The sequence below is a fragment of the Neolamprologus brichardi genome, chromosome 15, assembly GCF_056152115.1.
Source record: "Neolamprologus brichardi isolate AB-2024 chromosome 15, ASM5615211v1, whole genome shotgun sequence".
Taxonomy (NCBI): domain Eukaryota; kingdom Metazoa; phylum Chordata; class Actinopteri; order Cichliformes; family Cichlidae; genus Neolamprologus; species Neolamprologus brichardi.
In genome coordinates, this window is record NC_142118.1 from 19,818,484 (window position 1) to 19,846,207 (window position 27,724).

Consider the following 27,724-nt stretch of genomic DNA (forward strand, 5'->3'; position numbering starts at 1 on the left):
ACGACAGCTTGTTGTTGTTGTTGTTTTAAACAGAAAACACAGGGACACCGCAGTCCCCTCTGTTATCTCAGCTGTACCCAAAGAGAAATAAATTCCAAACCAGCCAGTGAGTGCACGCAGATCATTTAATTTGTGTAGCTTTTGGTGAAGTTTTTTGTGACTTGTGATGGTCAAAAAGCTGCTTCACTGCGTCGGGGCTGATTTGACAAATGAAACTTCTGTCTGTATTATCTGGTGTTTATTTAAAGCTATCAGAAGGGATGGCAGATTACAGGTGGAACGGTTTGAGACTAATCATATGAGGCAACTCTAAGAAACAGCTGTTTGAAACTTCATATCTCTACACATAAAGTGTTGGGTGGTGTTGGCCTAATGAGGACAGATGTAGGTCACACACAGCGCTGCACAGACCTGAAGCTTTTTCACTGCCTATTGGATATCGGGCTGTCATGGCCTGGATATTGAGAAACATGCTTTCTTGCCTGTCTTCTGCAGAGGGACTTGTCTGGCTTTGTCCTTAGTTAAACAGGTTTTTCAACCCTTTTGATTTGCCTGAAGGACTGCCTGCAGTGTGTGTTTGGTTTTGTTTCTAATATTTTAAGGTCCTCAATACACAATACAATACACACACACACAAAAACATTATTATAAAATGTTTGGGAAAAAGCTTGGCTTGGTTAAAAAGGTCCCAGTTCAGATCAAAATAGACCTGTTCTCCAGCCGTGTCTACAAAAAGACTTGTGATCCTATAGAAGTCTGCGAGAACACGGCTTTCTGTCTTTGTAAACACTTTAATGCTGAGTTTATGGGCTCAGTCACTCGTTTTGGAGCATGCTGAATAAAAAATGATGTTTGTTTTGAAACTCTTTTCCACACTGTGTTTCAGATTGTAGTATTATCTGTGTCAAGTCATTGACTTGACTTTGGTTTAGTTGGGGAGGGTGGGGGGTTCAAAAGACGCACAAGAGTTTGTGAAACTGTCACAATAAGTCATTCAAATTTTCCCCTTATGCACGTCTTTTTGTGTAGGAGAGCATGAAGCTGTAAGATTGTCCACTTCATGTCACAGGTGTACTCACCATGGCAACCACACACCGACACACATGTATTAAAAAACATGGCAGCCATACAAATTGTACAAATGATGTGTGAAAGTCTGTGATGGGTCTGTTTGTTTGTGTGTTCGTTGATAAACTTTTGCACTGAGAGAAAAAGTCTCATGTCTGGCTTCACTTTTGCAATGTAACTGGGGTTAAATTTTACATGCGATTTGGGCAGGGGCGTAATTTCCAGGGGGGTTAGGGGGGGTTATGACCCCCCCCAATAATCAGACCCATCCAATATAACACCCCTGTTGATTTTCCCTACTCATTTCAGTTTTTACCAGCAAAATACTTGCATGTTTAATCATCTGGGAATTTACCCAGATTTATTTATTTATTTAGACAGAGTGATCATTGTTGATGGATAAATACTTCTTCTGCAGTTATTTTATGACTTTTTGCTGTTGATGCTGCCACCAAAACCTTTCAGTCGCTGGTTAATTGGACTGCCATCAGATTGTTGGGGGATGTTTTTAATGTTCTTTGGAGTCGCTGGTGCAGTAGCCTTGATGAACTGTGTGATTTTTCTTTTTTCCTGCATTGCAGACTCATTTGTTCTGTCTGCTTTTTAGTCACTTTGATAAGAGCTGGCCTTGTGGATTGGAGGACTCTCTTCTTGTGTGTGGAATCTGGTTTAGTGGCTCCTACTTCATTGTTTGACATGTTTCTATAGAAAATTGGCAAGAAAATGTTATTTTTGTGTTCCAGCAAGCTACTGTTTCGTCCGTTTTGTAGTTCATTCATTGAACTTTTAACTATAAGGGTTTTTGTGTTATTTATATTTGTTGTATTTGCTGCCAAACGTCTTGAAAGAAACTGTTTCCTAACAGCTGAACTGGTTTTGCTTCTCTTGTTGACCAGAGTTTATGTTTCTGTCATCTTGACTTAAACTAAACTAAACTTGGGGAGTGAGTTTGGGCTTTAAGAGATGTGTGATACACTGTGAACGAGAGGGATGTTCTAGATTTATGGTGCAAGACGAAACAAGACCACCATTGTGGGGCAAAAAAATGCAGCACAATAAATGTTGCAAGCTGTTATTGTAATTGAACACTGGTTGCAAGAAGGAGGATGTGTAGTTGAAGGTCTTTGATATTCACTACTTGAATTTAACAAATATCTTTTAATAATACAGCGCAGGTATAGGGCGGGAATTTGGTCCCCGCTCTCCTGTCTCACAGTTTATACTTTTATTGCTATTTTTCAGTCTGTTTTTTGGATTGAATTCTTCATATATTTCAAGAATATCCAAAATCCACTGTAAAAAAGAATCTGTTGTATTTAAGAAAATTCAAAAGGTTTCCAAAGACAGCGATTTGTGTTAAGTAATAAAATATGGACTGTATGCTCCCAAGTAATGGATATTTCTACTGCTATAGAGTTATTAATTATAGTTCAGCTGATAACAACCTTGTTCAGTTGTTATCACCATATTAAGTAATAATATAACTGATGATCTTCTCTTTTGTGTTATATCAGTCTTGCAAGTGATAAACATTTAAAACTAGTTTAATGAAATCCTGAAAAACCTTAAAAGTATTCAGCAATTTGTTGTCTTGACACAAAAGGGGGTGCATCTGTGTATCCCTTAGTCTTTAAATTCATTTATATCACCTCCATTCTTCAGCTGTTGTGAAGTTTTTCTTTCTTTTGCTGACTGCGACAAACATTTACATAAACCTCGCTCCTTGTGTCCTCCTTAGACCTGCAGAGCTGCCTGATATGCATTGCCTGCCGGATGCCACGAACCCAGCCTGTCAGCACCGAGTCTTTTATCACAAAGCAGGATCCCACAGGTAAAACACACACGGGCGTAAGAAGAATCACGGGAGGGGGATTTTGAGAGGTTAGAGTCATAGAAATTGGAGGGATACTTTATAGAGGAAATACAAATCTCATCTTCCACACCCATGGTTCTCAAACTCTTACCTGTGAGCCTTTGGGGCCATTTGTAGCACTGCCTGTGAGGTCAGCATTTATTTTATTCAACCACAGTTCATACCACGCTGTGATATATCAGCACAGAACAAGACTTAGTAAGCACCTCTCTTCAGTTTAAACATTTCCCGTTCAAGACGTTAAAGGAACTAAACCTTTATAACACAAAGAAGAATAAGGGGGGTGTCAAGAATTGAGCAGATACCTCACATGTTGTTAAAAAGGCTGTAAATCAGTGTAAAAATCCAAATACTAACATATATAACCATCCTTTAAATTCTCATCTGCATCCCTCAATAGTATGTTCACTTCCTTACCTCGCGTTCAGTCACCAAAACTCAAACACATGTACAAAATTTGCTTTACTGTATTATTAGAATAAATTTATATCCCACCCAGGCGAAAGCCTAAAATCTTGAAAAATTACAACAACAATGAGGCTTAAAGATCATTTTAGAAAGTATTCGGAGATTGTCCTTTTTTTTCTTTTTTTTAAATTTGTTTCTCAAAGGTAACAGTGTGAACCCTGAAAGTGTGAAGTCTGCTGCAGTTGTTGAAATCAGTGCAGGCTGATCTTTTGTTTGTGTGTGTGTGGTGTTTTAATCCAGGGAAGATCATCTCCATAGAAACTAGTGCTTTGCGAGCGACAGGCAGGCCTGGATGGGAGGACCTGGTCAGGAAATGTATCTATGCTTTCTTTCAGCCGCAGGGCAAAGAGCCCTCCCACGCCAAGAAGCTTTTGCATGAGGGTGAGTAGCTACTATTGATTTTTTTTCCTCTTCTCTCTCTCTCTCTCCCCCCTTTTGCCTCCACTCTCACAAATTATTGACACACTCACTGCCGGCTCTGTCATGGCTGCAGGAGTTTCTGCAACATGTCAATGGCACTATAGTGAACTGAGTAGAATACTAAATATTAAAAACTTTTCAAACTAACTTGAATCCACCTACATCGAGAGAGGATGTTTATGTAGATTTATGGAGGTGGTAACTTCGCTCTAGGCTTGTAACCAGTAATGAATGAGTTTGATTGATTAGTCTGTAAGGTTCCTGCAGCCCTGCAAATTATTATTCTTATTTATTTTTTTACCAAGCAATAATTACACACTTAACTTACTAAAAGATAAGGAAGTAAAAGAAGTCGTCACACTTCAGAAGTTAGTTATACATCAACTGACTTGGCTTAATTTCAGCTCGGCTGCTAACAGAAAAGTGACACATTCCTGAGACGCTGCTCCACCTTTTTAGGCCTAAATCCTTTATTTCTCTTTCATTCTCAACAGTGATGACACATGGGACCGCAATCAGCCCGCTCTACCATTTCACTCTGAGTGATGGCACTCCGCTTAGCGCTCAGACCCGCTGCAAGTTCTGCTGCCCCCCCAACCCTGATGTACAGCCCTTCATTATGGGCATTCACACTATTGACAGGTACTGTGACTGAACACACACACACACACACACACACACACACACACACACACACACACACACACACACACACACACACACACACACACACACACACACACACACACAGGAGATGACTGCAACTGAGCCTAATCTTATTCATTAGTGGATAAAGTGATGTTTGACAACCACATGTAAAAGGTCAAAGATTTTAAAACTTTGTACTTCCATGGTCAGAATTAATTATCCAGTTTCAGAAGTTAGCCTTAGTGTAGATGTTATGATAGTAATTTACTTCACTTTGTGTCAGTAACAAGTGGTATTTTAGAATACAATGAATTTTCATCCACTGAAGTGTGCACAACATGCACCTGCAGAGTCCCATGCATGTTAGTTTCCCAGTTATGGTCTTTTTGGGGGGTGTTGCAGATGATGCTGGTATTTTCAAGGATTTTAAAAATGCTCTGACTTTCTCTGAAGTTCTACCAGCTGCGTAAAAGTGTAATTAAACTGCTTTTATGGTAAAATGGGTCAGTGATACTTTACAGATGAATGTGCACCTTACACAGTAATTTGATCATTTATGGCAGACTCATTGAATGTGCCGAAGAACTGAGAGAGTAACTTGCCACAGCCATAAGGTGCTGGGATATCTTGAAAAGTGCTTGAATTCAAGGAAAAGTGTGGAAGCCCAGTAAGGTTGTTGTTGTTGAGTTTATTGATTATTCTAGTTTATTTTATTATAATTTTTTGTTCCTCATATTTAATTGATATTGTCTTAATTAGATTAGATGTAACTTTACTAATCCCTCGGGTGGGTTCCCCCGGGAATTTCAGTAATGTACTGATTGGCCATTTTATTTCATTTTATTTGATGTTTTCTCTTCCATGCAAGGTGCAGTTTGACTTATTGATTGTTAACAGAAATTTTTTAATCATCAGCAAACAAAAAGTGCTACGACAAGTGTTCTGATATGGATTTTCATTCTTAAAGCTTGTAATGGAGATAATGAATGTTTTTTTTTCACTTTATTGATTACGGGGAGAATTTAAAGAGCAGCAGACCGAGAAGCCTGGATGACGCTTGAAGCCTGGATAAGGCAGACACTGATAGAAAATGGGGTGTTTGTGGACGTGATATAAAGATGTGGTTGACATCTTTAATTTTCCTTCCTTTTTCTTTTCCCAGGGAACACAACACTGCTAGCTCTCAGGAAAACACTAACCCCAGCCTTCCACCAACCCTCAGCGGTATCGCCCAAACTCCCTCCCGCTCCCCTTCCCTCCCCCCCAGCAGTAATTCAACCCAAGGCTCAAGTCTCGCCACCGCGGGCCTTCACACCAACAACAGCAATGCCTCTTCCCACGGACATAATCCAGCCACGCCGACAGGCTACCTGACACCCAATCGGACGAATTGTCCCCAGCAGGTCAACAGCCCCTCTCCTTTGAGCAGCCCACTTACAGCAACCCCTACCTCTTTTATGTCGCCCAGGATGCCACGGGCCAGTCCTGGGTTAGGTGGGAGCCCTCGGGTACCAGGGAACCCCTTCTCTCCCTCCACACCTGGCCTCCATTCCCCAGCTGGGGCTCTAAGCAGTGGAGGAAGCCTCAACAGGCAGCAGTCTAGTGGTGATGGCAACAGTAGCGCAAGCAGTGGGTCAACAGGGTCTTTCTCCCTGTCCTCTCCGATCCTTCAGAGACAAGCCAGTACACCCACCGGCTCCTCTATTCGACCTCCATCAACAAAACCCTCAGATGGAGGTGAAGAAGGGGGAGAGGACTCTGTTAAAGCCCCCCTTTCTTCTGCCTCACAGCTGGGTAACCCCAGACTCAATCAGCTCCTGGATAGCAATGGGACAGGAGCTGACTCTAACAACAACAGCAACAGCATCCACTGCACCTCCTCACCTCATCCACCTAACCCTGCTCCTGCCCCTCAGTGCCCTGCCTCCCACAGCAGTCTCACTGAAAGACACAAGATTCTCCACCGGCTGCTTCAGGACAGTAGTCCCAATGATGCCTCCACCACCAGTGAGGAAGGAATAAACAAAACTGAAGTTGAGATCAAGAAGGAGCCACCTGCCAGTCCGGCGCTGGGTGCAGGACCTCCCAAGAGCGACTCGAGAGAGCCACAGGACCACCAGTTGCTTCGTTTTCTCCTGGGTACAGATGAAAAGGTATAATATGGAAGCCCAAAGCTTTTTTTCTTTCTAAATTCCTTTCCCACCACACCACAAATGGAAACCAGGTTCTCCTTGTGCCCCACTGCCGGTCTTATGTTATTAGATTACTGTTAGTCTTACAGTGGACGAGAGCCCGGACATGACCACTAGTGAAATGCTTAATGAAGTACAATTTAATAATGTTATTTATTTAATATTACTTCTGTGTTTTGCTACGTTATGCTTAAAATCAGCACATTTTGGATACAAATATTGCGCTTTGTACTTAAAACCATTTATTTTAAAGCTTTAGTTACAAGCAACTCCGCTAAACGATTGTTCTAGATAAAGCTGCCCAGCAGTGTACGGCAGCAAAATTAAAATTGTATAGACAATTTGGAATCAATTACAATGAGCCAGTATTAGAATCCAAACTATGATAGTTTTACCTAAGTAGGGTTATGACTATAAGAGATCCAAAAGTCATTTGAAGTTGCCACTTTTTACACAATTCCAGCTGTATTGGAGTGCAGGGCTGCACGTGAGCCTGAAAGTGTTATTAATTGCCTTCTATACTGTATTTATTTCTAATCTGATATTCAAATTTGTTTCCTTTCTGCTGCCACATAAAACAAAAACTGAATAAAATAACAGTCTACAAACACATCCCTACTCAACCCAAAAGATGAGAATCAGAACCAGAACAGCATCTGAAATAATAGTTAATCATTTTCACTTATTGCAATAGAAGTCTAGAATATAGGGCATTGCAAATACTATAAAAGGAAACTTTCGCTTCTTTTTCTGGAATAAAATTTAAAGGAAACACAATGCAGTATTAAAATATACTATACTAATATACTATTTGGTCTTTTTTAATGGTTGAATTGTTTTAATTTTAAAAGTCAAATATATTATAATTTAAGATGGTCTTTAATGTCCCATACAAACATACACTCTTCTGTAAACCATGTGTTGGGATGCAGTCACTCTATGAAAAGGGGAAAATTAAACATAATAATTAGCTCATATTTTGATATAATTAATATTCAAACCTTACATTTAGGGTTCTCTGTATTATTACATTTTCGTAGATTTTAATTTCAGGTAAATGCAAACAGTGCTTAAGTCCGTTAATTTATGATGAACATTTATTCTTTACTGTATACTACATTGTATTTGACTTCCTGATGTTTGGCGCTTGGCTGAAACCTTTTTGTTTTTGAAGGACTTGGACGACCTGCCACCTCCATCTGCTCTGAGCCTTCAGACAGTGAGAATTAAGGTAGAGAAGAAAGCTGGTGGGGAGGGAGTGACCTGTACAGGGTCAACGGTTGGCGCAGGAGGTGCAACCAAACTTGGAGGAGTGTCCAGCCCCAAATCGAGCCCTGTCGGAGAAAACCGCAGAGACAGCCGCAAAGACAGCCGAGACTCCATGGTACAGCTGTTGATATTGTGTTAATTTTTGAAAATTGGGCATTTAACATTTGTGTAAAGTAATAAAACAGAAGGCCTTCAGAGTGGGATTTTTAACTACAGCTTAATGAGAACTTGTTTCAGATTGCCACTGCGTTACCAATAAAGTAACGCTTTAAAATGAGACTGCGACAGAAAATAATGAGGTAAAATGCCATTAGAGCAGCCAGGTTTAGGAAGTAAAACTAATAACCTGGTAAAAGTAAGAAAAATAGGGATTTTACTCGTCTGCTGATACGAGGTGTATTTATGGTCCCTATAGCCAAAACAGAAAATACCAGTCAGATTAACCCAGATTACAGAAAACACCTTTAAACAACCTAAACTGATCGGTAAGTGATCCAAGTGTCAAAAGCAACAGACTCTGATGAACTCTGTCCAACTTCGACCAATCAGACAGTCATAACGCGCAACTGTAATGACCCAGTAATGTTAATCTTCCCACCCTAAACGAGGACTTATTTTCAATCATGCTTGCGTGACACGGCGTTAAAAAGCATCTTTCTCAGTCAAGCCTTGGAATTTTCCTCTGAGCTTTGATCCTGTATTGCCAGTTGCAGGACAGCCGTTGTAAACCGAGTTGCATGTTTATTTTCTTGGACTTTGTCTCCACTGTGGGTTCAGCTACCAGCTGTAGTCTTTGAAGTTTTCCCAACGCCCACTTCCCCCCTTTTCCCCAATTATCTTTTAATACTTTATTTTTAACACCTTTTATTTGCATTTCTTTTTCATTTGTTTCTTGCCTGTAGATTTCTAGTGTATCTGTTGATATGGACCCTCTCTCCCAGATGCTGCCTGGCTTCAGAGGCCCAGCTGGGGCCAAACAGGGCAGTGAGGATACACCAAACCCCGGAGGAGGCCCTCAACTTCAGTCTCCGGGCCCCCAGCCCCCAGCTACGCTCCAGTCCCCTGTGCCTCAGCTCCAGTCACCCCTGTCTCAGCCTCAGTCCCTCCCACAGTTGCAGTCCCCATCGCCTCAGCTTCACTCCCCTTCCCCCCAGCTCAAACTGCAGTCACCCACTCAGCTCCAACCCGGCGAGGCCAGCACTCCCCGCAATGTAAATGTGAAGAGAGAGCCTCCTGGCACTCCTAACAGAGGTACTGTTTCAGCTCGTGATGAATAAATCCTTGATTTCATTCAAATATCAGATTGTTTGTTATAATAGTTACTAATTTTGTTCTTTAAGTGGTTATTGGATAGTATTTTAATTGATTGGATTCAAAATAATTGTGTTATTGTTATTATTGTATTGATGGTAGTAGTAATGGTATGATCCAGAGTTCATTCACCAGCATTTTTATATTCTTAATGCCCTCTAGTGGCTTTCAGGAGCCATGTAATCAAACTCGTACTCTACTTCTTGTCACACTGCAGAGAAAATATCTAGCAAGTGGGTTGTCACACATTCAGTGTACTGCATGCTCTATCCTGGCAATGTGCTTACCTAATTCAGACAGAAGCTCAATTTGAATAGTCAATAGTCTAATTGCTTTTGACATGGATAGAAAATGTCATGAGGAACAGAAAGCTGTAAGCAAAATTTATGAAACATTAGAAAAGAGAACAATGGCTAAAGAGTCAAACAGTACTTACTCTTGTATCTCACAAGAGTATCTCACACTTCTTTACCAAGCCTGGATTTTTTTAATTTTTTTAAAGAATGTTTACTGTATAATGCTCGTCACATTAAGATTGGTTACCTTCTCTTCCTCCTGGATATATTCATTTTCCAGTAGCAAGAGCATGTCTGAAGTGGATTACGTCCTTCTTTGTCCTGCACGTCAAAGGACAAATCCCCCAAAATTGCTTGAAAATAAATGGATGCATTTTTGTCATAGCTAGGCTTTCAGTACAACTCTGGGTCTGCATGGTTGGATGCATTAGTGATGGGCAGGAGGAGGAGTATAGAGCACTAGTGGATGAGTTTGTGGCTTGGTCTGCTTCTGAATGTGAATAAGATCAGAGAGATGGGGATGAACTTCAGAAGGAAAGGGGTGGCTGCACACTCAGGATGTTCATGTGGTGGAGGTGTATACAACGATAGTCCAGACTGAACTGGAAGACCAACATAGAGGCTATATTCAAATTTGGGGATGAGTAGGCTCTGTTTCCTAGGGAAGCTGAGATCCGCACTGAGTGCAGCAAAATGTTGGAGATTTTCTTTCACTCACATATAGCGAACACACTGTAATTGGGCTGTGGTCTGATCTGTTGACACTGACTGAATAAAATGATCAGTGATTGGCTGAAAGCTGGATACTTTCAAGGCTGTGGTGGAGAGGTGGTCACTGAGCAAACTGTTATCCATCGTTATTAGTCCTGACAACCCTCTGCACGGCTAACTGGACAGGCAGCGCAGCACGTTTGAGCTCATCTCCCGCAGCGACAGATGTTGGAAATATTTCATACCACATGATATCACCTCCTAGAATAAAATATATCTGCCAGATATTATTAGTATTTTATATTATGAGATACATAAAGTATTTCTTTCCTCATGAAATACTTCAAGTGATTTTCGCTGTGTCCTTGTGTTTGTGTCGCAGGGCCCAGTGATGGCAGACCGCCCTCTGGCTGCAGCCTTCAGAGTCAGTCTTCATTTGAGTTCTGCAATCCCGCCACTCCAAGCCAACAACCGGGACAAGGAGACCCCTTCCAGACCCCCATAGACAGCAGTCCATTTCCAGAGGCCGAAGTTATGAACCCTTTCACCTCAACCACTGGTAAATAAGTGTACTGCAGCCACAGTTTGGTTACCCTGTGTAGTCAGAACTAAATTCTGCTATTAAAAAGAAATTTAGTGAAACAACAAACTTTGTAATGACAGCATAAATTATAATTGGATTGTGCCACTCTGCAGGCTTCCCATCTCAGTTGAAATTGCTGAGCATCAACTGTCTTTCTTGCTTTCTGTGTTAGCAAACAGTGTAGCTTGTAGCAGCTGTGTAAGTGATTGAAAGTCAGTCTTTTTGGTTTAGCTTGTGGATGAAGTGCACAGTCCACAGCTACAACCAGACGGTAGCAAATTTAACGAGAAGGCCAGATTCCAATCTATCAAGGGCCTGACATATAAATCAGGCCCTTGATAGATATAAATTTATATATGATCAATTTTTTCACTCTACTTGAGAACAGGGCAATATGATGCTACGTCATGCGTGGTAAAGATTTTACCAAGATTAAATGAACTCTGTAACTAACTACCTGTTGAGTAGAAAATGTGTTTGTTTGAACACAGGGAAGTAGAAGGCATCTAATATATGAAAAAAGTTGCACAGAGCACTTTAAACCTAAAGATTGCATGCTGTTGTTCATAAACATTTTTCTTCCATGAGCCTTAGTGTATGAATTTTCCTTTCAGGTCAAACCAAGATGGATGTGGGTGATTCCCAGTTTCAGCCTCTGGCTCTGTCTGACACCCTGACGTTTGATGGTCTGGGAACTCCTTTGCAGGCTCCTTTGGCATCACCACAAGAGTAAGTCTGATTTTATAAGTCTAAGCTGCTTCTTCACAGCCTAGAGGGGAGCGTGGGAAAGACAGTGTTTTGTCTTTTTGAGCAGGCAGTGTGTGCCCTGTACGCTGGATGAAGTGCTTGGCCCTCCAACCACACCTGAAGCCCGGAACGATGAGAAGGCTCTATTAGAGCAGCTGGTTAACTTCCTCAGTGGGACAGATGAAAGCGAACTGGCTGAGCTTGACAAAGCCCTGGGTATCGACAAACTGATACAGGTGAGTAGGTCATAAAGCTTGTAAGACAGTGGAAAGGCTTACTGAACTCTCTGAGTGCTTTTATACTACAAACACATTAACAGAGCACTTTAGCTTTTGCTGTTGGACACTTTGACCAGCAGACTGGACTTTAAGCCCTGCAAAGGCTTAACAAGTTTAATTTTAAGACCAGTGCATGATCATTAATTTTACGATGTTGCTATAATTATTCAAAACAGTTGCTCAGCTGAAGCGCTGGCAGCCTCTGCTGGCCTTTTTTTGTGCCATCCACAAGGATTTGGCACAAGAAATATAAATAAAACTCCTGGACGGCATTCAAGTAAAACACAAGGTGATTCACTTAGTTTATAATGTTTACCTTTACTTCTGTTTGACTCTTCTAACCGCAGTCGTTTATAGTTTATTTTGTCTTGTTTAAAAGCAGATAAACTGCCAAATAATCACAGGCGATCTCTGGCTTTTATGCTTCTTTCAGTTCTTTGTAACACTCAGGAAACACATCAGATACGATTTAAATGGAATTAAAAGATTTCAGTGTTTCAAAAACATCAACATCGCTGGGGTAGCGACGTTGTTTCAATGGCTGAAAATAATTATGGTTCGATGTCAGACTTGCTTTTCCAAACCAGAAAACAGGCGATGATGTGTTTTTTGGGCGGAGCCAAATCGTTGATAGAAAGTAATTGCTCTCTAAGTGCAAGTGACTATACGTGTACGCTGTGGAAATGACATCTGTAGATTGATTTTTGTGTAATGGACTGACGTGCAAGCTGTACCTGGAGCGAGGAGATAACAGCAGCAGTACTGGCAGTTGAACAGTGAAGTAAACAATGAGGAACAAAGTGTGGCTTTGGAGTCCTCTGTCATCATGTAACTGTGATTGTATCATGTGGTCCAAGGGTTGAGCTAAGTTTGTCTTTAGTCATAGCCATTCATTTACTTAATGCTAGCATTAATGCGGACTGGTGTTCCAGATAAACTGTCTACAAGAACTTTGGTTTGTTTACATCATACTTCTGTGTCTGTTTGGTGACTGCTGTGATGCCAAAGTCTTTTGAAAGTGTAGCTTTGCAGTTGCTTCTGTCTCTGCTTCACCTTTAATAACTACATTGCTGACTTAATGTGCCGTAAAGATTTCATTTGGTCCACTTTGGCTTTGGTTTTATTAACGTTTTTCAGAGAGCATTTTAGTTAGTGTATGAAATTGAATACTTTTATGAGTATCTACGTGTAAATAATAGTGCTGTTTCATTGTTTTTTGCCTGGGAGTATAGTTAGCACTTAGATTACAAACTACATTTAACCAGAGATTCTTATAGTGCTTTAGTTATATATCACTACACTGTGGAAACCCAGTTGGCCCGGACATTTGAGACGTTCTTTCTGTGAAACAGCAGAGCTAACAGCAGCACCACCATGGCGTGAAACTGTTGCATAGGCCTTTGTGATATAAACAATAAGTCTGGGTTGTGATAAAGGGAAAAGATGGTTAGATTTCAGACTCCAGGTCTCAAGTAACTCCAGGTCCAATAATTATCTTGTATGTTATTGCTCTCACTTTCCAGAATGTTTTTTTTTCTCTTCTTAATGACCAAATAGATATACTAACATATTACTTAAAAGGCAACTTGACTAGAAAGTACTGGAAAAATCCTACCCCATCTTACTGAAGGACACTTTGTGGTGGTTACGAGACAACCTCGTCATAATGATTTCCTTTTCCTGTTTTATTTCCCTCTTCGTAGGGTGGCTGCTTTGACCCTTTACCTCAAAATTTTCCACCCCAGCAACCCACTGCCACCCCAGTTTCCATAGACCCTAAACTCCCCACCTACCCTTCCCAATTCACACCAGCTCCACAAGCTCCTTTTCCTCCAGAGCTGGGCACGGTGGGGGCGCAAGGTCTGGGGTTCGGAGCCCCTCGAGGGGCCTTCCCCGGTGGGACGGGCATGGGACTGAGGCCAGGCATGACCAGACCACAGGGGATGGGCAATCCGGTCAGGCTGCCACCCAACCAACTGCGCCTGCAGCTGCAGCAGAGACTACAAGGCCCACAGCAGGTAAGGACACAGAGTCAGTTTGTCCAGTGTGTATTCAGCTCATTAACCTGTAAATGATGTTGCCTCTTTTTCTTCTGCCTCTAACATTTTAAGTAACTACTGTGAAGTTTGTTTAGGTGTAATTTATTCACAGAATTTTATTGACCTGTAATGCTAATTCCCAGCTCCATAATTTTATTAAAATTAGCTTTACATGGTTAACAGTGCAGGCCCTAGATCAGGGCTGGTGTCCTGCAGGTTTCAGATGTGTCCTTGATCCAACACTGCTTATTTAAATGACTAAGTTACCTCCTCAACATGTCTTGAAGTTCTCCAGAGGCCTGGTATTGAACTAATCATTTGATACAGGTGTGTTGACCCAGGAGGATATCTAAAACCTGCAGGACACCGGCCCTTCAGGCCTGGAGTTTCCCACCCCTGCCCACTGTCTGAAATAAGTCATTTTAGCTCCTGTCTCTTTAAGGTCACCTTCCATTTAAAGCTTCAAACTCACATGAAATATTATTGAAACTGTGACCATGTTATGAGAAACAACGACAAGGCATAACAGGCAGCTGAGATAAAACGATGTGTTCCCTTTACCTTTTTTTCTCCTCTCATCACTAGTGCTCGACTCCTCTTTCTCCCCGCTGCTCTTCTCTTCTGTCTCCACACTGTCCAATAGTGTTATTTTCTTTGTCTCTGATTCAATTTCTTCTTCTCTGTTATTGCTCTTATCGTGTCTCTGGTCTAGTCCAACCTGTCTGACCTCTGCTCATTGTGACTTTCTCTTTGCTGCAGCTCCAGAACAGGCTGGCAGGGATGAATCAGTTTCCAGGAGGAGCCCAGCATGTGAACATCGGGATTCGTCAGGGGGTGCAACAACCTCAAATGCCCTCGCAAGTGAGTCACGGTGGTAGAGAGCGGTTGTCTACTCACTACCCGCTGCTGCTTTTGTTAGCAGGCTGAACTTTGTGGATTTAACTATAGATTTTTTTTCAGATAAAAAAAGTGATAATAATCAATATTGGTGCTGAAATTCAAGCCATAGAAATGAATAACTGTGTGTCTGTTTATATACTGCACATTTCAGTTAAGCATAATGTGCATTTCTGTCCATTAATTTAACAAGTTCACAGTATTCTTTGTTGCTTTGTTTAAGCTCTTGTTAAAAATGTCAGTCATATATGTTTTATACCCGCTCTAAATCTCACAATGTAAACCCAACACCTTTTTGTTCATGAGGTTTTTTTCTGTAACCTACTTTCATCATCAGTATCATGAGATATATCATAGTTTGCTGTAAAACTCCATCCGTCTAATGTCTGTGATATAAAGTGATCCAAACAGGCCTGGGTACTCTGGATGTTCGACCGTTTCTGACAACTTGACTGGAGAAAACTTGAAAGCAAATGAAAAGTATCTTTCGCACCAACATTTTGGATTTAGATACTCGCAATCGGTGCAAATGAATTTGGTTGCAGTTTTTAATAGAGCTTAAATTTTCCACACCGGAGACTTCGTGTTCCTGCACTTAACGAGGATTTGAGGGCCCAAGAAAGGGCAAACTAAAAACACTGAATTTCCACGCACCTCTATAACTCTGAAAATATTTACAGTGTGAAGGTAAAATTATGCATGACTTCATTTAATAAACAAAAGTTATAATACAAAATAATTAGCTGATTTTTGGGGGTCAGGTGAGACCCCAAAAGAATGTAAGTGTCCTAATGCAGGCTTTAATTTAGGTCTTGTATTGTCTTTTTGTGCCAGTTTCAGCCACATAAGATCTTTGAACCCTACCAGGAGCTGATTGAAATTAAGTACTGTACTATGGTTATTATGCTGGCCTTTAAATTGGGTGAATTTGCTTTCTTAAGCCTGTACAAAGCAGCTCAGGATAATAAGATTAACTATCATATTTAGGTTGAACATGGGCAATAAGTTCTCTGTAACAGGCTCTTTTGCTCCCTCTCAGCAGCCTCCGCTGAATGCCCAGATGCTGGCTCAGCGTCAGCGGGAACTCTACAGCATCCAGCATCGCCAACGCCAGCTATTCCAGCAGAAGGTCATGCTGATGAGACAGAACATAGCAGGCACTCCCACTGGAGCCGTGGGGCCCATTGGGACTGCTAGGGTCCCCAAAGCTCCCCCCACAACGACTCAACAACAGCAGCAACAGCAGTTCAACTTCCCACCAGGGTACAACCCAATGGCGGGAAACCCTCCTACCTCACCAAGTCACTTCAGCCCCATTACCGCGGGCCCTCTGGACAACAAGCTGCCCGGCAGAGTTCCCCTGAACAACCAGACGTTGATGGGTGGCGTGCAGGGCCAGTTCAACAGCACCGTCAACTCTTCATTGCAGCAAGGCCTGTTTCAGCAGTTTGGAGGGGCCGGTGAGTTCACGGGAGCAAAATAACCAAAAACGAAACCACGACAGGCTCACTTTAAAATATCAACACTTTTTGTAATTAATACAGGTGGAGACAGGTGAAGAGATGTTGGTGTGAACCTGGTTTTTGTTTGTTCTGCTTTGTTTTATTGTTTTTTTCGGGGAGGGGGGACGACTTTCGTTTAGGTCAAGGCACCTGGGGTAGCTTTAGGAAATAGGATGTGGTCTGCATTAAATGCAATTAGAAGTAGGACCATGAAGGGAATTGTTAAACAAATATTTTTATCTCACAAACTGACATAAAAATAAATGATTGCTTTACTACTGATGGGTAAAATTAACTTATAATGCCGTTGTTCAACAGTGAGGTTAAATTGGCTATTAGTTTACCATTGGTTAACACCAATTATAATGAAGTTTTACCCTTAACAGTTTTGACAGACTTAGAGGTGCAAGTCCCTAAAGCCAGCTGGGAATCAGACTTCCAAGGCTTCCAACTTCGACTTCAGTCTGGAGTTCTGCAGGAGCGCTGCCCCATGTGGCTTTTTCAGGCTAACACTGGCTGGGCCCTTACTGGTAAAACAAACAAACAAACAAAAAAAAAGCAAGACTTCAAGGTTATCTTTGGTGACCCCCTCCCTCTGTGTGCGTAGCCTCGGACAGGTCACAGGGTTCTACTTGTCTTTTCCAACATACACTCCACCCTCACCCCTTACCCCGGACCAGTTTGCCCGTTAAGGCCTGACCAGGAGCAAGGGTCTAGGATTAAACCCTTTCACCATATTAAGGCGGTGATTCATCTCCATTTGAAGTTTCCTTGAAGAGGACATATTTAAACCTTGTTCACAAATTGGAGGAAAAAAAATTGGTGTGGATGCTAAACTGATCTGTTGTGATGAATAAAGAGGTGGAGCTGAAGGTGCTAATCTACCTTTCACCAGTGAAATGGTAACAACAATTGTAGATTCAGCCAGCAGGAATGAGCTTCCTCCAAAAATGTCTGGGCTTGTTCTTAGGAGTAGGTTGATGACTTCAGTAATCTGAGAGTAGAAATGCTGCTCTTCCATATTGAGTGACTGGATAGAGGCTCTTTGTTGTGCATTTAGCTCAAAGCACATGATTGTGTCTGCGTTTCTGTTCGGAAGGTGTTGCCACCCACTTTGTTGGTTGGTGAATTTGATTTTGTGCCTAAGAACATTAAAACCTTTTAAAAATTGATTCACCTACATAAATTTACTATGATTTCACATCTTTGAAACATCCATGTTTTCTTTGTTACAGCTGTGGTCCAGCAAGACCCACCGTTTGCTCCTGAGATGAGCCCCTCCAGCCCACTTTTATCACCTCAGAACTCCACCTCCCAGAGTCCTCTACTTCAGCAAAACTCATCTACTGGCTACCAGTCACCCGACATGAAAGGCTGGCAACCAACAAGCGTGGGCAGGTTAGGAGCACGCATACGGTTTATAAGAAACAAAGACATTTGCAAACATTATTAATAAATTAAATCTGTGAGGCCGGGTTTAACTCATCTCTGACTGTTTTCTGTGCTGCAGCCTGTTCAGTCAGTCAGGACAGAGCGCAGGGCAGGCGTTTGGCCAGCAGGGGGTTTATAACAACATGAGCATCACCGTTTCCATGGCCGGGGGCTCGAGTGGCGTCAGCTCATTACCTCCCATTGGGCAGTCAGTTGGCATGAGCAACAGTAACCTCAGCAACGTTGGTTCAGTGTGCAGCGACCAGCAGGTCAGTGACTTTGAACCTGCCAGCCTGGACAGCTGTGATAGTTTCATGTCCCACTGACCACCTTTCACTGCCTGGTGACTTTGTTTTTACTTTCCTTAGTGTTCCCTCTTTTTCTTAAACATGCTTTCACCCTCTGTGTTCTCGTGTTTAGCCTCAGTTGTCTTTTATTTCATGTTTTACTTTGCATCGGGATATACACCCCAGTTGCATTTGCTTTGTCATAGTTTCAGTTTGTGGCTTTATTTTAGAGTATGCTCATAGGATGCAGAGTTCTCCTTCCAGTTCTCCATTTACGCCCAAGTTAAATTGCTTTTTTTTTTTGGATTGCATCGTGTGCTTCTGAAAATGTTTAGTGAGGTTAAAAAGGTTCAGCAAATGCACCGTTTCTTTCTTGTTCTTATCAGGTTAATTGTGCAGGCTCCAGCCTTTACAGAGGCTTCCTTGTTGCTAAGTTACAAACCACCTCTTTATTTTTTTAATAATTACAAAAAAACACCTTGTAGCCTCAACAAATGGCATAATAAACAATGCAAAGTAGTGAATAAGCAACAAAACAGCCCTTGCATCAAACATTGCTGTTCAAATCTGTCAAAATGATTGACAGCTTTTAGACTTTTCCCGACGCTGTCAGTGATGGTTCTCGCGACCTCCTTCCCTCTGTAAGCATTGCCTCGCGCTTTATTCCCGTGTTTCTGCAGGTGCAGCAGGTCCAGGTATTTGCGGACGTCCAGTGCACAGTGAACCTTGTTGGCAGTGATTCCTACCTGAACCAGGGCTCCATCGGAGCTGCGGCCTCCCAGAAGGGCCCCGGACCCCAGGGCTCCCAGAACAACCAAGCCCAGCAGAAGAGCCTCCTCCAGCAGCTGCTCACTGAGTGACACCCCCCACCTCTTCAGCTCTCCTACTCTATCTACTTCTCACTTCTACACCTCCTCCTTGGAGGGTCGGTGCACCAGACCCATTGCTGTCTCTGTCTCACCTTTTGGATGGATCGATGTACGGACGGATGGATGTTTGGACGGCCACAGAGTAGGCTCAGAGAGGTCTGGCTGTCGGTGGAGTTTTCGCAGCCTAACCACTTCTGTGCTGGGGAGGGGTGGGGGTGGGGATTCAGGGCTGGTTGTTTGATGCCCAGAACATTTTAAGTCAAGACTGAAGTCAGAAGGAGCAGCAGTGTATTTAAACCTGCCTGTCTAATCTGTCTGACAACCTGTCTGTCTGCCTCAGCCTATTAAAGGCAGTGTTGTCTTGCTGCTCATTCCTTGGTGACCTACTTCCTGCTTCCTGACCCAAGAAAACAACTGCAACGTCATTGTAGTTTTGCCAAGTTTTTGTCACTGTCAAATCAGGGCCGGCCTCCTTTTTATTTGTGTTTTATATGTTTTTGTTTGTTTTTGTTTGTTTTTGTTTTTTCTGATCAGACGGTTTCTGTCAGGCCGTCGAAACAGCAAGCAGCAGCAGCAGCGCATCTCGGGAGCATGAGTTGCAGCATACAGCTGGGCTCAGTGTTTTTAAAGTGTTGGGATTATCCCACACAGCAGCACCTCTGGCTTTTATTTTTGTTTGTTTGTTTGTTGTTGTTTTGTTTTTTCTCTGCCTGTCTCTCAGCGATGTGGGAATGTTAAGGTTTCAGACCTCTGTGGCATTGTGGGATAGAAGCTCAGTATCAGCTGGTTCTGTGACTGTCTCTCTCTATCAGCTACGGTGCCTGGTGGAAGTTTGAGTTTTTCCCAAGCTCTGCTTCTTCTTCTTCTACTTCTACTTCTTCAACATATTATTCTATTACATCATTATTTTTTTGTTTGTGTTTTGGGTTGGATTGGGGGTTTTATTGTTTTGTTTTTTGTTTGTTTTTTTTAAACTTCTGCTCTCGCCGTCATCATCATCATCATCTTCACGATCATCAGAACAAGCTTTGACAACAGCCAGGATGGATGGATGGATAGATTGATGGATGGATGGATGGGAGACAGACGGGATGCTGCTCAGTTTGGAACTTTACGTGTCTTCCTCCCCTGGGAGGAGGTTTTATTTTTATTTTTCTCAAAGTATAAGAAAAAAGGACTGTTATGATTATTTAACTGTCTGTCCGTCACATTTTACCCCTCACCTCAGCAGCTGTGAATACAGAGCCCCGTTGGGTTCTCTCTCTTTCTCTCTCTCTCTGTGTATCTTCATGCTATCTCTCAGCCTATCAGTGTTGTTTGCCATGTGCACCATGCAGGCAGGTAGTATTGTACAGTACAGAAGGACAAAGACTTGGGGATGAGCTCACTCTTGTAACTGCTTTCCTTTAAGAAAAAAATGAGAAAAAACAAAGAAAAAAACAAATGTAATTAATTGATTACTCAGAAAAGCAAAACATATATATTATAATGTGATTCGATCCAGGTTTTCTTTCTTTTTTTTTTAGATTATTTCTTTGGCATCATGATATTGTAACACAGCTACATGTTGTGGTGGAGGAGGAAGACGTTATTCCAGCTTCTAAAATGTGAAACTTTTAAGCGATTTGGTTTTTGAAGAATTTTTTTTTAAAAAAAGGTAGATCTCGCTCCCTTTGGCGTCCCAGTCAGCACTACATGCAGCCACACTTAAAAAAAAAAATGGGTTTGATTGCTCTGCTTTCTCTCTTGTTGTAACCAGGGAGCTAGTTAGCCATCTTTCTTGCTTTCTCCTCTTTTTTTATTCTTATGTATGTACAATACTTTCAGAAAAACGTTTCAGACAGTACATGTGTTGTAACCATTGTATAAAAAAACAAAGCATAATGATAAACTGAAACCGGGCTGTGAGCCGCAGCAAACGGCACGCTTTTGGATATTGTTCCTATATAATGACATTTAAGTAGAGGCTTTAGTGATAGAAGTTCCTAACAAAGATGTGATGGATAATTGATTTAAAGCTGTCATGAATTTGAATCCAAACAGGAAGAGTTGCAAAAACATCCTTTCATTTTCTCCTCACCTCCTGGGAATCTTTATTATTATTATTATTATTATTATTATTATTATTATTATTATTATTATTATTACGAGGAATTTAACCCTCTTCTCCTTCCACCTCTGGTTTCCCTGATGAAGACTTCACTCCACTGGCTACACACTCATATACAGTTTTCTGTTGACTACTGTTGCTCAGTCAGACACTGTGTCTCTCAGCGATAACAGACCTCTCGTGACAAAAAAATTCAAATCTTAAGATGTGCTACTTACACCTTACCGGAAATTTAAGAAGGAGAAAACCCTGCTGAGATGTTGCCTCTTAATATTCTTTACTTGACTAAAATATTGTAGAGCTATAAACATGTAATATGTGGATTAGGCACTTCTTAATGCATATGATTTTTCTAAATTTGCTCCAGTCCGACACCCTTTATCCAAAGGTTTAAATTAGAGGATGCTAAACAACATTTGGAATGAGTGTAACCAAACTTAGTGGTCTTTTTCTTTTCTTTTTCTTTTCTTTTTTTTCAAAAGCAGGGCTCGTTCTGTCGGGGAGCATCATTCGAGTTTCCTCCTGTCAAATCTGCCACGTCTCAACGCCAGCACAAATATCGGGTGCTCCCTGATTGAACCGGTCTCAGTTTATTATTTCATTTCCTTTCTCTCGTGGAAACTCGATCCATGGAGAAGGTTTCAAATAAAGCTCACTCCTCCACCCACCCACCCACCCAGCTAATAAGTCTTCAATCTGCCAAACTTGTCGCTCACGTAGGTGATGCAGTCGCGTGGAATAGGGCTTCTTTCCTGTGTCTTTACACAGAGATACTTCGCCGTATGCAATGTTTTACCCAGAAAAAGAGGGATAGTATGCAAGGTCTACATTCCACCCACCAACTTCTGAAGTGTTTAATAATGTGAGAACCACTTTGTGCTCATCTGCAACGCTCTGTGTGACAATCTTGACGTGTTATTTGTGTGCAGAATCATGCAGTGTGTGTCCAAACAGTGGCTCAGGAAGTAAATGCAAAAACAACTCCATTATAGAGAGGATTTCTTTCTATTTTTATATGGATTTATTTTAAAATCATGCTAACAAGTCTTCTTTCATAAATCAAGAAGAAGCAAACATAGCACTTGGTTATCATCGACTTTACTAATCGTTAAATATGATGGATGTGTCCCAGAATAAGGAATAAAAGTAACTTGTATGTAAAATTAAAGCAGTGCACCAAATACAACAGTGGGGCCAAAACGTGGCAAAAACTCACCAGCAAATTTTTGTTGCTTTTGTTTTGTAAATAATGTAATTGATCAAAAAAAGTCCTTATGTGTCGCTTAATTTTTGAGAATTTTTCCCACTTCGGTCCTTTGAACTGCATCGCAGTCCACAAGCAGTTAAAAACGTACTACCTCCAAACTCTTTGTCAAAGCAGGAGAAGGCAAGAAAGTTTCCCAGATTCTGGAGGAATGGAGTTAATTGATGACTTTTTATAAATGCCTGAATTCATGATCATCCTTGTGGGTTACTGTGGTAAGGAGCTCCAGCTCAATTATTTGAATGTTTGACCTCCAAAATCAGAAATTCAGGGGGAAACTGAAGGCAAGAACATATCTCAGCCCCGCCTCAAGCCTCAGACCATTTTAACACCCTTTTAGACCCCCTCGAGGAGTATTTTCTAGAGAATTGTTTGAATGCAGTCGCCTGACAGTCCTGCGCCACTGTTTGGACGGCAGAAGTTGCACAAAGTGCGAGGACGCACCTTTCTGAAAGGTTTCTGTCAGTGTCAGCCTTCCTCCTTTCACTTTCCTGCATGAAATAGGCATTCCTATGGAAGTGGTTTTCTCTCCAACCCTGTTCATTGCAGAAACTCAGCAGCAGCTGTCAGCTTAACCTGCAAATAAAGAAAAATAGAAGGAAAAATATATGCCAAATACATCCAGCGTAAGGTTTTATATGCAACAGCCATCCAGTGGAAACGACAGTCCCTCCTTTGCTTCCTTTACTAGCCTCCCTCCGTCATCACTACAAGTAACAGGTACCAGGTTAGGTTCTTTTGTAACGTTGGTTTCAAGATGTCAACATGATGTATATAACAGAGAAATGTGAATATGTATTTGTTCAGAATCAAAAAAAGTAGTGCTCCGAGTTTGTGGTAAATAACTACTCGCCTCCGTCACATTTTTATTTGATTTGATTTTCTACCTTTTTTTTTTTATTATTTCTGATGATGTATGTATGTATATGACTATCAGTGAGTGTGTATGTATGTGTGATTAATACTGTATATCTGGTGTTCTCTAAGATGGAAGATGTCCTATATGATTCTCTCCTTCTTCTTCAACTCTTTTCAACCCTGCACAGTACCTGTGGGTGTTTCAGATGACTATGCCAGAGAATGGTTTTAGCGACTGCTGAATGTGATTTTACTGAGAGAGAAGCAGTGTGGACTGGCTTTTTGTACGGGTTAATTTAAAAAAAAAAAAAAAGGCCATATTATTTAATTTTCTCTGTTGTCAGAAGTTTAAGCAGATCTGGGAGAGTGGAGCCTTGGTTTTATGGAGAAGCATTGCCCAGTTGAGCTGGATGTTTTCTTTCTTTCTGTCTGACTGATGTAGCCTCTCTTCTTCTTCTTCTTCTTCTTCTTGCATTCATCGGTAGTAAATGACCAAAGCTTCAACACGTTTCATGGACTCATATGCAAACCTCATCATCACTGGACACAACATAATGTAGCGGCCCCCTTTATTTGGATTTCTCTGCTGCTGCTCTGTGTGTTCGTCCCTCCTGTGGCCTATCAGCAGCGAGCTGTGTGATGTCCCAAAGTTAGGTCAGTTTTTCGAGACGTCTCCACTTTTTGCCATTGAGGTCTTTTGAGCCTGAAGTGCTATCACTCGTTTACAGGAAGAGAAAAAAAAACATTGCAACCCTTAGCTATGCACCTTACTGAAACAAGCATTTCCTCACCTTGTAGAGTTAACACTGGAGCATTTCATTTCATAGATATTTACAGTCACAACAAAATAATTTTAAAAAAGCCCACTCGATATCTGATGACCTTCACTTCTTCTTTTTGGTTTTTGGTTTTCCATCAACTGAATACTTTATACCAAACTTGAGGTGCCTCGTGTATATACTTTCTGCAGTAAAGATTGCTCCTTTGCTGTTTAACAGTAATAACCTTGTTAACCAGGGTTTTTTTAAAAACCTTTTTTCAACTTTATAAAAAAAATACTGTATAAAGAAATGACTTTTTTACACACGTAGACGTTTAATCAGATTATTCCAGGAATTTGCAAATACAATCTAATTTTGCACTTTATATCAGATTTACTTGGAGTGAAAAGGCCATCAGTAACTGTCTCAATCAGATCAGTATTCAGAGATAGGACGTGTCCCCTGAATGTACCAAGAAGAGTTAGTCTTAGTACTTTAATTTGAACCTAAACAACTTCTCAGGTTCTTTGTGAAGAACTTGCCCGTAGTGGATACCCATTATCCCAAAAAAATCCTGTCTGTGTCTTTCTCTGACTTGCACCGACCGATCCTCAGTGTGAATACTATGCTAATCATCTTCAGGTGACGTCCATCCCCAGGCGTACTGTTAAAAACCTCCCTCAGCTCAATTCGCACAACATTCCTGCTCATGACCGCTTTCGCCAAACTCTTTGCCATTCGCTTTCCTTTTTTTTCTCTTCACTGCTTTATAGGTGTCATTAATGCAGCTGTGTTTTCTGTCTAAGCCACAGTGGTGACCTGACATAAATGACAGCACGCTAACTGTCCCTCGTGTTTTGCTTGCCTCGTGTTTTTTGTGCTGCCTGATGTTGAGTATTTGGCAGGTTCCGTCTAATGTCTGGTGTGGTTAGCCAAGTTCACGACCTTTAACATTTTATTCCACAAAGCAAAAGTAGGCTTTTATCAGCTTGTACGTGTTCTCACTCATCATCGGTCCAACATTTGTGCACCGCTTGTACCTCTTTTCCACCAAAACAGTTCAGGTGCCTGAAGCCTCAGTTAAACGGGCCTAGAGACCAGTTGGTGACAACCTGACAACCACAGGTTGCTAGGAAAAAATCTTTACTCCCCAGCTGTTTGGCAGGTGGTTTGTGGAGGTGTAATTAGCTGTATTGTGGTATGTGTTACTGCACCGAAAACCTTGCAATTACTTTGATTGCTACCAGATTGTTGCAGTCGCATGTAATTTGCATGGAAGACTTGAACTACTCACCAAAAAGTTAGTGAAACTGTGACGAGTGCAACACAAACCAGCAACGCAGACCTTTGCCTTCAAAGTAAAAGTTGCACCTTTTGAAACGTGGTGGTTGCAGTGGTAAGGTGCAGCTTTTAATTTCAAGGCAAGCGTTCCGTTTCTGGCTTATGTTGCATGTTTTCATGTTTCACTACCGCAGTAGGTTGTAGACAAGTCTGTGTCTTCCATGTAAACTATGAGCAAGTTTTTGGTGCAAATCTCCACCAATCACTCACCACCCAGTTGGGGAATACTGCCCCCCCCCCCCCCCCCCCTCCCCCCAGCAATTGGTGGTTGCCAGCAGTTTTCCAGCCCTCCTCTAGTCCTGTGTGAGCCTTATCCTAACATAGCAAGATTCCTGATCCCAAACCGATGGGAGAGGCTACCACAAGAAATTCCTAGTAAATATGTCTCCTGTTATTTCCTTCTCATGGAAATGATCCCACCTTCTGTCGTGTAATTCTACCTACTGAGTTGGTGGTTCAATGGAAACCAGGTCCAAGACTGTCTGTCGTTTTTATAACTCCAACTCATTCCTAATGGAGGTGTTCAAAACTTTAAAAAAAAACTACCACGCTATCAGCTGTCAGGTATTGTAAGCGCTGCCTTATTGGGTCTGAGGTTGGACATAGTTCATAGGCTTGTAATTTACTCACCACTCTGTTGTTTTGGGGGCGTTGATGCTTTCTCTGGAGAATTCATTTAAAATAAAGACCAAGGTTCCACTTTCTCCCTTGTACAAATTAATATAAATAAATATATATATATAAATATATATTATACATTTTACTCATTTTGTCCAGTTTTGTATATTACACTCATGTAAAGTTTGTTTTTAAAGAGGCATCGGAGCAGCTATTACAAGACAATATGAGTGACAATGTTCATCTGGGAGAATTTTATGCATGTTATATTTTCTCCTCTTCTTCTCTCTTTGTCTCTTTTAATGCCCCTCAACCCTCCTCTTCAGGTGTGTAACGTGAATATAAAGAAATCTACCTTTTCTTTGGAATGTTGTAGACAATCAGTCTCAGGCCGGGTCCAGTCCCTGCAGGGAGTGAGAGCCCTGTAGGCTAACAGACAAACAAAACTTTCTTTTCTTTCTTTTCTTTTTTTGTTTTTGTTTGTTTGACAATTAAAAACTCTATTTGCATCTACTGGAAGTCTAAAATTTGGAGGTTTGTTCATTCATATGTTCGTGGCTGCTCAAGTTTACACACACACACACACTTCTCTACTACACTCAAAACACAAACACCTCGTGCATTTGATCCCTCTGCTTTTTTTCCAAGGTGAGGATGCCAACCTTGAGGAAATGATGCTTTGACTAACAAATCTATAACATCTATGAATGTGGGAATGCAACACATTGCAATAAAAGCACCATTTGAAATGCAGCGTGTCACTCCTGTATGTTCTTTATCTCCCAGAAATTGGAAGTTGTTTCTGAGATTTTGCTAAACCAGTTTGCAGATGATGGTCTTGTTTATTAGCCCATACTAGCAGCTACACTAATGAACCACTGTGCATTTAATGGAAACAAAGAGTTAGAGAGAGCAAAGTTGCATGGACGTGCAACTTTAATAATAAAATAGAAGTTATTTAGCATTGTGACAGGAAGAATGAATATGGTTTTCTAATTCTGAGCCCCACTTATAGTTTGGTAACAATGGTATCATGTTACTCGTTACAAGTCGTCTTCAAGTTTACATAGACACATCGTGGACGTGAATGTCGTGGTAATTTATTTATTTATTTCATCTGTTCTTTTTCCTGGGTGAAATTATAGTACAGCATATATCTTTAATGGCCTAAAAATACAAGAATTGTTCACACAAGTTTGGAGAAAATCCAAAATAAACCCACAGGGTCTAATGTATACACATTTTAATAAGTGGTGCAGGGGGTTCTACAATGTGTTTTTTAGTTTGGTCAAGGTCTATTCTCGTTAGTGATAATATTTGACTATGACTGGTAGTTTCTCTTTACCAGCATAAAAAGTATATGTTCAGTCCAACGACTGTTTTCAAAATCCAAGGAACTCTGTGAGGATCTAAGAATTAGAAATGTAGATTTACACCAGTTAGGAATGTTTCTTGGAACCATTTCTAATTGACTGCAGAATCCAGCATCACCAGTTTAGAAAAAAATGTACAAAATCTATTCAGATGTGTGATCACCTTGCTAAGGTGTGAAAGAAAACCCTCAGATAAAAGGAAATTGGTTGGGTTGTTCAGGAATAACCAAGGCTCAATTTTGCCTTGAACTGGAATACCAGCACCACTGTGCTCAGTGGACGGAGAGGGTGCAGATCAGAAAGCAATGTTCAGTCTGTAGTTAGAACCTGCTACACTGTGGCTTCCTGCCATAGTCCAGAAACATGCATATAAGGTTAACTGGTGATTCTCAACTGGCTGTGGGAACATGAAAGGTTGGCTCTTTTTTGTTAGCTGTGTGATAAGTTGCTAGTTTCTAGTGAGCTCTCTTGTCTCTAAATACCCAAACTGTCCATATATGATCAACCCAT

The 27,724-nt window shown here is 41.3% G+C and overlaps 1 protein-coding gene across 2 annotated transcripts; it reads left to right on the forward strand.

Moving 5' to 3' along the window:
• The first annotated feature begins 2,649 nt into the window (after nucleotides 1-2,649).
• Nucleotides 2,650-26,594, forward strand: LOC102787948 (nuclear receptor coactivator 1-like). 2 transcript variants are annotated; one of them, XM_087852155.1, is made up of 15 exons: nucleotides 2,650-2,899; nucleotides 3,650-3,790; nucleotides 4,324-4,471; nucleotides 5,640-6,630; nucleotides 7,844-8,053; nucleotides 8,841-9,189; nucleotides 10,639-10,815; nucleotides 11,454-11,568; nucleotides 11,654-11,822; nucleotides 13,568-13,882; nucleotides 14,663-14,764; nucleotides 15,840-16,260; nucleotides 17,538-17,700; nucleotides 17,813-18,002; nucleotides 18,701-26,594. In XM_087852155.1, the coding sequence occupies exons 1-15, from the start codon at nucleotides 2,842-2,844 to the stop codon at nucleotides 18,878-18,880; spliced, it is 3,729 nt and encodes a 1,242-aa protein (XP_087708281.1). In that variant the 5' UTR covers nucleotides 2,650-2,841; the 3' UTR covers nucleotides 18,881-26,594. The 2 variants fall into 2 exon arrangements, with proteins under 2 accessions (XP_087708281.1, XP_087708282.1); XM_087852156.1 differs by having other exon boundaries at nucleotides 8,880-9,189.
• The last annotated feature ends 1,130 nt before the right edge of the window (nucleotides 26,595-27,724 follow it).

Coding starts and splice junctions, on each gene's coding strand:
- LOC102787948 (XM_087852155.1), top strand. CDS start 2,842: ATGCCACGAACCCAGCCTGTCAGCACCGAGTCTTTTATCACAAAGCAG. Junction 2,900..3,649: donor CACAAAGCAGGATCCCACAG/GTAAAACACACA, acceptor GTTTTAATCCAG/GGAAGATCATCTCCATAGAA. Junction 17,701..17,812: donor CAACCAACAAGCGTGGGCAG/GTTAGGAGCACG, acceptor TCTGTGCTGCAG/CCTGTTCAGTCAGTCAGGAC.